This window comes from Jatropha curcas, chromosome 2 (assembly GCF_041381405.1).
Source record: "Jatropha curcas cultivar XTBG-Jc1 chromosome 2, XTBG_Jcur_1.0, whole genome shotgun sequence".
NCBI lineage: Eukaryota > Viridiplantae > Streptophyta > Magnoliopsida > Malpighiales > Euphorbiaceae > Jatropha > Jatropha curcas.
Window position 1 is genome coordinate 30452301 of NC_143152.1, and position 10681 is coordinate 30462981.

Below are 10681 nucleotides of genomic sequence, written 5' to 3' on the forward strand. Positions count from 1 at the left end.
AAAAAAAAAAAAAACAATTAACAGAAAGTACAAAACAGAAACCATTCCTTGGTAGTAACAAATTGACAACATGTACCTTGTGGATAGAGGATGTGGTTGGTTTCTTTGATGTTTGTCTTCTCGGGTTTGCTGCCTCCTGGAAAATAATGAGGTTAATTGGTAGAGAGAAGATGGTGTCCTCTCCCTTTTATTTCTAAAACTATTCAACTTTTTATTTTTAATTTCAACTTTTTATAGATCAATGATTTTATTACCAATCATTTGTACAGTTGTATATTATTATTTTAACTAAATTAATACCAAATTGTTATTTTTCTATTTGAGGTTTTTTTTTTCTCTTTTAGTTGTATGCAATTTGCTTTTCTTGCACAACTATGCCAATGCCTGTCCCATTGGATGGTATTTCTCCTGGAGAACCTCTAATTTTATATGTATGAGATTTTGACTCTCTTGGTTCATTCAGATATTTTTCAGAAATGGCAGGTACAAATTTTGCAATCATAGAATCTAAATTTGCATTTTTCCAAATACAAAAAAAAAAAAAAAAAAAAAAGTATATGGTAAGAAATGGACTTGAAAGGAATTAAGAAGCATTTAACCAATCTATCCTCGAATAGAAACAGGATGATACATGTCACGCATATATGCCATGTGAAGTGAAGAGCTCAAGTTAAAATAAAAATTAAAAATTGATTAAATCAAGTAATTACATTCATACAAAATGAATTTCAGCTTAACTTTTCTTTTACTATATATTTTTTAAAATTTTATAATTAGCAAAATAATTAAAAAGAAGGGGAAAATAATTACCTTCATTTTCTTCTAACCAAACACGCCCTAATAGTCTCTAATTCTACTTGTCATAGATACCCTTATAATATACGCCAAAACAGAACAGATAGCAGCGGGATATTGAGGGGCAAATCAGAGATCAAAAACTAAGGGAACTACTATAACAAGGAAAAACCCTAAGCCGGAAAAAAATCGTTACTTGATCTTATCTGAGCTGACAGAGGAGTCTCCCTTTGAGGCCAAGAATCTCTCTCCGTACTCTTTCCTGAGCCACCCTTCCATTTTCAATGGATGACGGCGGCTAATGCAACGGATAGAGGGGGGAGAGGGATTTGCTTTTGGTCCAATCGAAGATCCGATGCTGCGATGAAGACTGCCTGCGGTCAGAGCCCAACTTCGTTATAGCGATTGGGCGGTGATGGCGACGCGGGCTAACCACCAAAATAAAAAGTTATATATGTTTGTGATTTTTTATTAGATAAGTTGATTTCTTTATATAAATTGTAATTTGCAGGTCAAACATGGTGAAGAACGCTTCATGAGGGAGAGAGTAGGCCAACATTGTGCTCAAGATTCAAGTTTCAAGTTTAAAGCCAGTGTCTTTTTAGGCTTTGTGGATGAGTTGAAATGGAATATAACTTAACCAGTGTATACTGTTGCTTCCTTTTTCTTTTTTCATGTAATATTGAATTTTGAATTTGTTTTCATTCTTTCTTTATCAAATACACTTCTCCAGTTCTCTGTAAACAAGATTATGAAATGTTGATTACAATACCATTAAGGAGATGAAATAGGGGTAACAGCGAAATATGCTTTATTGCCATCTTCAAGTTAAATCATTCCATGGGTACGCTGCCCATCTAAAAGCCCTGGAGTTTACTCTGAACTTCCTCACCATCATCACTAGCAATTTATTCGTTACATTCTGAAAGTCAAACCAGAAATAAACAATACCAGCTATAATGACATATGGGATTTAGTCCGCCAAACCCGAAAAATGATTTGGCAGATACCCATTTCACACCAGATCACGACTAACCCTTTCATAGGGTGTGAAGAGAAAAACAAAGAAAGCATTTAGGCCGTGGCTACAAGGGCCCATTGCTATGACACCGTTGTCTTTAAATTACATACACTTTAACACTTTAATTTTGAAGTATACAGATGAATCAGTTCTAATTATGTCTCTGAAGTGAATGTGGTCAGTTTTGTTAGACCTAAGCTAGAACTGTGTCCCTGTAAAGGTTTGGCCAAAACCCCAATTAGGAGGAGCAACATTGTTGGAGATGATAGAATGTCCATCACTTATTGTAACCTTAAAAGATAGTGCTTGACCATTAAGGTAAGAGTTGCTCTGCCAATTTTGGCCCCAATTACGAGACATTGGTTGCCAACCAGTTCTAGTTCCTTTAACAGAGACAGACACAACATCACCAGCACCACCAACATTGGTTATTAAGACAAGGTTGAAGTACGAATGACCGTTTATAGTGAACCTTATCCCTCCAGTTTTCCTACATGCAACCCTGCAAACAAAGTAGAGAGCTTTAATTTTACAAGAAAATTTTAATTAATCATTTACCCCCTAAAGATTAAACCATTAGAGAAAATTTTAGTGTCTTGCCTTCTGTATTGAACCGGGATTATTCCTGCTTTATAATGAGCTATATGTTGAAAAACAGGTTGAGAAAGATCAAAATGTTGCAGAGGAGGATTACACCAGCCTCCTGCATCGCTTGGCAGAGCATTGTTTGGAGGGCAAAAATTTGTTGCTGTGACAATGATGGAACCTGGTAAGCACCATCTTGCATCATTTACACACTTAATTTCAAAACATGCTCCGCAGGTTAATCCATTGTTGAATAGAGCAGTGCTCAGAGCAGCTGTGCTTGTCCCATAGCCTTGGCTATAAAGATTTCCATAACCGCAAGCTCCTCCTACAGCAAATCAAGAATTCAATTCTTGAATCAACAACTATATATATGGATAAATGTATCTGTTCATTTATTTATTTAGTTATAGTTATCAAGTCTTACCCATTGTACCAGAAGCATCACCACCTCCATAGAAAGTAGCATGAGCATTAGACCATCCACCTCCATAGCCATGAATCTTTCTGGAAATTGCTAGGAGGGTTATCAGGTAAATTCCAAGAAAGTCCATTTAATTTACAGTTCGGTACTATGATTTTTTGTTGTAATATTGTAAGTGGTAACACAAGAGATATGATGGTGGGTTTGTGCTTCAAGAAGCTACAATGAGAAATTAGTTTGAAATGGCAGAAGTCAATTTGTATGGGGAAAGGTAGGGAATTTGTAGGAAGAAGTTGTATTTATAGGAGTGTAAAGCAGGGGAGAACAATTATGAACTAATGCTGCCAACCAGATAGGCCATATATGAAGGATTAAGTTATAGGACAAAAAAAGGCAAAACTGACACCTCTTCTATGCTTAGTATTTTATGGAGCTGGTAATTTTGCTGCCATTTTAAAAACAAATAAAAAATACATTAGAAAAAGATAGCTTGATTGTAAAAAAATTTAAAAAAAAAAAAAAAAAAAAAGAAAACATAAGCTTGAGAAATAAAGACTTGTAAAACTTTATTTTTCCTTTTTATCTTGTTGCATTGTTAATTCTATATTCCCTCTCAAGAAGCCTAAGATGCTTATACGGAAGCTCCAATAGGTTTGCATGATATGTGGTAGGAAAAGTTTCAGATAACTAAGAAGAAATATTTCTGACAAAAATGATTGGATACTGTAAAGTTAAAAAAAGATTTGCACCGACTAAGTTCTTTGAATCTTTAATCTTGTATGGATGGGAAGAGATGCTGCTTTGATGTTTGCAGAAACGACAAAGCATAAAACGACATCCGTCAAAGACAATTAGAGGTTTAAGCATATGGAGAGAAAGAATTGGCAGTTAATTAGGTTTCAACCGCAGCATAATTAGGTTAATTAGGTTTCAACCGCAGCATAATTAGGTTAATTAGGCTTCAAACAAACAGTCTCCCTCCGCCACTTTGAAGACAATCACAGAATAGCTTTTGGCAAGATTTGCAATTTGCTTAAAATCTGTGTTTAACGATTGTATTATATTTAATATGATCCAGAATAGTTATTTATATTATTATTTAACCTTCAAATTGTCTGCCATCACCAAGCTGTGTCTGGGAAAATTGGTGCATCTCTGATTATCTTTCTCTCATCGTGTTTCAGATTAGTTTTACCCCAAGCAATCTTCATAATTTCGATACTGCAGTTCTATTTTTTTAGGGAAAAAAAAAATCAAGAACTATATCTTTACAGCTCAAAGGAACTTGTGAACAATTAAAAGAAGTATTAATTAATCATTACAAAGATTGTAGACTAGGGTATAGACATAACACAGCAGATTATCTGCACAGTTTCTCTTCAAGTGCTGCAAAGTTTCACTCAATTATGTATCATATTTATAAATGGGCATATGAAAATTCACGTAGAATATTATCAAACCATTTCAAACATGAAAGATGTTTTAGCAAAGAACAAACCAATTAACATACAAACAATCATCCATTTATCGAAGAATAATGACAAAACGTTTCTTTCACCTAATGCATGTTCCTTGCTTTCTATTTGGCAGACTAATAACCGTCCAAGAAAATTACAATGCGTTGTCTAATGTGGATAAGCTAGACCAAATGAAAAGGTTAATTTTTTGCGTCACTTTCTGCACATAAGAGGTCCAAACTTTATGTAGGGATAACTAACTGGCATTAGGTAAGAAAAACTATTAAGTATGTTAGACATTGGAAGCTTCAATTGGCTACAATGAAGAACCCCCACAAGAGATGACACGTCTTGAAAACTATCATATCATATCATATAATATCAAAGCATGTTAAACAAATAGAAACTGAGGTTAGTTAGGATTTATATTCCAAAACTGCACATGGGATCACATGGCCACTCGTTCAGGATTGCAGAACAGTATCAATTGAAAAGTAAAGTCAGTGGACCTACTTGAAGTTGAACATACCTTGGTTGGTAGTTGAGACCTATAATTTATCCAAAACAAAGGGTTTCACACGCTTCATAAAGAATCAAAGATTTCCTGCCAAGGACAACTATAAGCCACATGAAGCTATAAAGGTACTTCCCTTCCCTGGCAGAATTATGGAGAACCCCACTTGGGCTTCCTGTAGACTCCTGGAATTAGTCTCTATCTAGGTGTTTAAGTCAGCATGCTTCTACTTTCAAAGGGGACAGCATGTGCATGCATAATGCAAAATCAAGCACCTACTGGTGCTTGCATGAACTGAAACTGACATGCCCTGGAGCTAAAAACAATTTCTAAAGTTTTCAACTGGCCAAATCAGTGAATAATACTACAAATTCTGAGGCTTGGGACTTCCAAAATTATCCTGTGAACATCAAATGCCTGTAATACCTCTTAATAATCTAAATATGCAAAAGAAGAGATGGCCATCGCTTGTCTTTTTCAATTTCTGTATAAAATATCAGATATAGCGCAGAATCAAGATGTGCCACAACTTAATTAATGGAATAAGTTACATACCCATGGGTTCTTAATCATATTCCAAAACAGTGAACCCAAGTTCAGAAAATATACTGAAGAGAAAGGTTCACCAAAGAACTAAAATATTAAATCTCCTCGGAAGAGGATACATACACGAGACTACTGCATAGACATTTGGCGTCGAACTGGTTCCTGCCCAGATGACAAACCCATTTTTTGGAACATCTTAGAACTGAAAATATCTTTACTTGCTTTACCCCTAAATGTGAAATGCCTTTTAAGGCGATTCGCTAAGGAAGAACGTATATCATTCCGCCGTGGCACTGCCCCAAGCCAGTTTTTCCTCGGGCTGTCTTTGATGTGAGTAGAGGCTTCAGTATTACTGCGACTCCCCTGGGTCTCAGATAATACTATGCCTCTACTTCTCCGTATGGATCTTAGGGCCACCTGCAAGGGCTCTGACACTGATGAAGATTCTTCAACTGCTCCAATTGTTTTCAAGCACAAGGGACAAGGAGGATCATGAATTTGGGTCTTTGGAGTCACTTGTTCTAAGCATTCAGCATGGAACACATGGCTGCAGGGTAGTACTCCAGCAGTAGGCATGTCACCACCTCTCATGATTCGATGAGAACTCCAGGGAGACTTCTGCCACAAAAGCTTTGCACAAACTCCACATTTCTGATCCGGCGCCGCACAGCTAAGTGATCTCAGACTCTCCACATCCATGTGCTCTGTCACATCAAACCTGTCGCCATCAAGCCCCAGATCATAACTGCTTGCACTGCTCCACCTAAATCCCTCTCTTCTCAAGCTCACACTCAGGTCTGGTGATGTCTCCAACTTTTGAAGTTCAGTAAGGGTTTTATGGAACTTGTACTCAACACTTGAACTATTATCGGGCCAAAGAGATGGTGATATCAGATCCTCACTCGGTGTCAACCTACCAATATTGCTGATATCAGCTTCAACATAGGTTTCACAATCTGAAACAGGGTTGCGGAATACTAGAGGGTAAACAGTTTTTGACATGTAAGATCGTCTGCTTGCAAAGTTACGATTGGAGAAAGCACAGGGCCTTTTACTAGTCGATTCCCAATGGCTGGACTCAGAAAGTGAGGATGGGGACCCAAAACTGGGGGATCTACCAGTTGCTCTAACAGCAAATCGCCTCTAAAGCATCAAACACCAGGAAAGGAAAAATGTTAGCTGATGGGATTTATTTATTTATTTAAATTATTAGTTTTGACAGGAATCCAACCAAAAAGCATTGAAACCAAATTCACCTCAGCGGAGCAAGGAAACCAAGACGTCTGAGATCTTGATCCTGGCCATTGAGAACACAAGTTTAAGTTCATCAGATGCTTAGCAAAAGACCATTAAAACATAACACTGCAGGATTCAGCAACATAACAAATGAAAAGCAGCAGCTTTTCATGAATGCACAAAGAGACACAAGCAGGGGCAGGCACATATGCAAGGGAATCTATTTGAGTTCTGATCCTAAATCGTACTCGGCATGTTCTTACTTTCCTAATAATTGTTTATCATTCCGAAGGCAATTATTCTTAAATGAAGTATAAGAGAAAGCTAACAGGCCAACCATGCCTACCGAATTAAAAGCCAGAATAACCATATTCACGTATATTGTCATTCAAAAAGGAAGTCCCAGTTTGAAAATAACATGACAAGGGAATGGGAACAAGGATAAAGTATGAACTTGGTACATCTTGTAATGGTACAATTTGTCGGAAGCCAAGAACTACAATTAATTTTTCTATAATTAAGTTAAAGAAATAATTATTATTCAGTTACTACTAACTAGCCTGAAAAGAAGCCATGCAGATAAAAACTGTTGCTTAGATGGATCCGGACATATTGTAAATGTCTTATTATGCAGTTACCAGGATGCCTCTTCAAGATTCATAGTATCTTGCAATTTTCTGAACAACATGCTAAAATACAAGTCTACGAAATTCCTGACATTGGTATCATTTAATGGCATCCAATGCACTAGCTACCTAATGAATATCTTGGGTCACAGGCGTTTCTATACTGGCACCATTTCTATCAATGACCACAAGGCAATCATAGAAATCTTTATGGCAGTATAAAAGCAAGAACTTCATTGAAAGATCTCTTAATGGTGATCGAACTCAACATTGCATAGCCCCCAAAATATCATATAGATACCTTCAGGAACTGGTCATGGATACACCCTAAAAAAAAAAAGCGATATTCTTGATGTTTAGCAGAATTAATACATATTCAAGGAAAATGGACATAAATAAAAGAGAATAAAAAAGGAAGCAATAAGATGCAAATTTTAATTCCAAACAGACTAAACAATTTAAAAGAAATAGCAAATCTGGAACATAGAAATATTGGGAAATTTTATATATATATATAGAGTATAGACAACTGCAATAAACAATTTCTACAGCTTAATTAGATTAATTGTGCCATAATCTATGGACAAACTACAATGAAATACAAGCATAATATTCTGTTTGACTTTTCCTCATGCAGCAGATGTAAAGAGTGCTATAGCAAGCTAAGAACAGGAATCATAAATGCGAATTAATGTGATGAGGCATAGAATGGATCTGAAATGCAAGACAAAGTAGAGAACAGAAACCTCACAGGAAGGGATGGTGAACGGCAGCTAACGAGGGCTAATCCCTCCCCCACCCCCCAAAACCCACTGCCTACAATAAGAAGAGTAAAGTTTCCAAGACAACAAACAACAAACATCTTGTATACTTTCAGCATGCAGAAATCATTTGAAAAAGAAAAAAAAAGATCAATTATTTATGTTCAGTTACTAAAAATGATAACCAAAAACATTATAATGGAAAAATCTCCCTTTAGCCGAGCAATGCAGCAAAGCTTTAAATTCTCAAAATAATTAAATCAGATAGCACCATCCATTATGATTTTAACATTCCATTGAACCAGGGATCAAACTGCACCAAACAAAAATTTATAGTGCCTGGCACAGACTACAAATAAAAATTGTAAACAGGTATACAATAAATTGGATCATTCAGCTTCTAATAATTGGAAAACAATTGAGATAAGGTACCTCCTATAGTTGAGGCAGTACCCTCGCCTAAATTAAACTTTTGAATTGGTGATGTCCACCGGGGTTCCTGAACATTATCAGGCAGGCTGTCAGAGTAAGAGAGCACCCCGTCAGAAACAGAATGATGATGATTGGTTAATCCTTCGCTCCCAACCCAACTTCTGCTTCCTCTGCTGTTTGATGATAACGATGAACTGTGAACTCCATGAGATCCATTTGGTAAAACATCTGAATGTAACCTGCAATCCCACATCCTTAGTGGAGGAGGTGAGAAACTTGAGTTTGTCCGCCAATGTGGCTCATCGTGATTGTTCAGAGAGCCCCCACCCCCTGTAGGTGAGTTTACTACATGTGGCCCAGAGGCCACACAACAAAGGGCACCCGTGTTAGCTATTTTCTGGGTTAGCCTTTTTTTTTCCTTTTTTTTTTTTGGCAACCGAAAGGATGACTCCTTGCCAAGTTAGATATATTAAGGGAAAATCAAGTTCCACAAGCGCAAAGATGGGTACTAAGTCAGATAAAATAGCATCAGTAAATCTGAAAACTGCAGCCAAGCATCACCATACAAAATAAAGGAAGAAAATAAAAGGTAATAGCTACCCTGTGTTTTTTCAACCTCACCTAGGAGGCTATCAAAACTCCATCTAGCAATTGTTTAATACAACCACACGAGCTCCTCTAAGATGTCAAAACATGCTTAGACTGTTCCCAACCAAGTTAGATATTTTCTGAAACCAAGCTCCTGCCAGCATCGACTTTCAGTCTTAAGTTCCTCAGCGCATTCATCAAACCGAACTGTCAGGATCAACTGGAAAAGTAACCATAGATTTCAAGATAATGCAGACATATAAATAATGGTAACTAAACTTCACAAATGATGAACCTTTTCAATAAAATGTAATAATACAAAATCAATCATAATAAATTCTAAACAGAAATTCCACAAATACAAAAGGGCCACTTAAAAAAATTGAATATTGTGAACAGACAAGTATAATTATGTTTCAACAGTTTTTTCATGGTCCTGTACGCAAAAGAGACACTACACTAAATTACATCATCAACACATACACTATGAGCCAAAATCATTACTTTCTACTATCGACCATAAAGAATCCTGAAGGAGATACCATCACTATAGCCCTCCAAAAATCAAATCTACATAGACATTCTCGTACACAAAAATGAAAATCGACCCAGAAAAGCAAATCCTTTTAAAGTCAAAAAACCAATACGCAACTAGTAAACCCTAAAAAACCATACTCGGTAAGGAAAATACCTGTATACAACTAACCATCAAACTGAACAACCAATTGATAAAATTGAGCAGAGAATCACACACCATCAGATTTAAAACGATAATAATAATAATAATAATAATAATAAGCCAATAAACAAAAAATAAAAACAAATCAATATAACACCACAAACACAGTACCTTGAAATGGCAGAATGTGAACAGTCAAATCTTGAGGTTTTAGAGAGAAAAATAATAGAAAAAATGAAACCCTAAGTTTTGGGGTTTGAAGATGTACAGTGCCATATACAAATAATGATGATATAATAACAGTAACTAGTCTGTGAGGGGTATATATATATTTTTCTTTTCACTTTTGTGGAGAAGATGAGACAAAGGAAAGAGAAAGGGAAAGCAAAAGGCAAGAGCTGGAAAGGGATGGGCATTACAAATGTATTTGAATTTGGATTATTACATTATTACCATAATCATAATAATATCTACATGAAATAATTAATTAAATCTGTAAAAAACAATAGAGCTCCATGGTGATGGTGTTGTTTTTTTTTTTTTTTTTTTTTAATAGAATAATTCTAATTAATGATCGGTAAGGTTATGAAATTCGGAACTAAGAAAAGCCGTTGCTTGCCTTAAATATGAACTGTTAACTGTTACTATTATTATTGTACAAGGTGAAGTACGTACGTTGTCTCCTCTGCTGTTGCTTTTTTATTTTTTATTTTTAAGAAAATGGAAATTTTTAGAAAATTTAAAAAAAAAAAAAAAAGAAAACCCTAAAACCTGGTAGCTAATCAATCAGAATTAAGAAGTTCTTTGAAGTTCTATTTTACTACTACAACTTTATATTTACACCTTGTCTGAAAAATGAAAAGGGGCTGAAGGAAAATGAGAGGAAAAAGAAAATTTTGAAAAAAAAAAAATTTTTTTCTTATATGACTGGATTTTTACATTTTTTTTTGTTGTTTTTAGATATTGGAGAAAAATTAAATTATTTATTTCCAATAAAAACATTGTTATAAATTTATT

General features: G+C 35.5%; 3 protein-coding genes across 4 annotated transcripts in view; all 3 read right to left on the reverse strand.

The window, feature by feature from the left end:
* LOC105650408 (E3 ubiquitin-protein ligase SIRP1) overlaps positions 1-233 on the reverse strand; it is a 2396-nt gene extending 2163 nt beyond the window's left edge. Inside the window, exon 1 of the mRNA XM_012237305.3 lies at positions 77-233. The gene's annotated coding sequence lies outside the window, so the exon portion shown is untranslated. The remainder of the gene's footprint in view (positions 1-76) is intronic.
* A 1350-nt stretch (positions 234-1583) lies between these two features.
* On the reverse strand, positions 1584-3248 carry LOC105650410 (expansin-A15). Its single transcript, XM_012237306.4, has 3 exons — positions 2829-3248; positions 2417-2729; positions 1584-2318 (listed from the first exon to the last, which is right to left on the reverse strand). The coding sequence occupies exons 1-3, from the start codon at positions 2953-2955 to the stop codon at positions 2015-2017; spliced, it is 744 nt and encodes a 247-aa protein (XP_012092696.1). The 5' UTR covers positions 2956-3248; the 3' UTR covers positions 1584-2014.
* A 2051-nt stretch (positions 3249-5299) lies between these two features.
* On the reverse strand, positions 5300-10139 carry LOC105650411 (RING/U-box superfamily protein). Of its 2 annotated transcripts, none has more exons than XM_012237308.4 (4): positions 9836-10139; positions 8398-9192; positions 6599-6639; positions 5300-6485 (listed from the first exon to the last, which is right to left on the reverse strand). In XM_012237308.4, exons 2-4 carry the CDS (start codon positions 8648-8650, stop codon positions 5472-5474), a joined length of 1308 nt encoding a protein of 435 aa, XP_012092698.1. In that variant the 5' UTR covers positions 8651-9192; positions 9836-10139; the 3' UTR covers positions 5300-5471. The 2 variants fall into 2 exon arrangements, with proteins under 2 accessions (XP_012092698.1, XP_012092697.1); XM_012237307.4 differs by having other exon boundaries at positions 8398-9205.
* Positions 10140-10681: the final 542 nt, after the last annotated feature.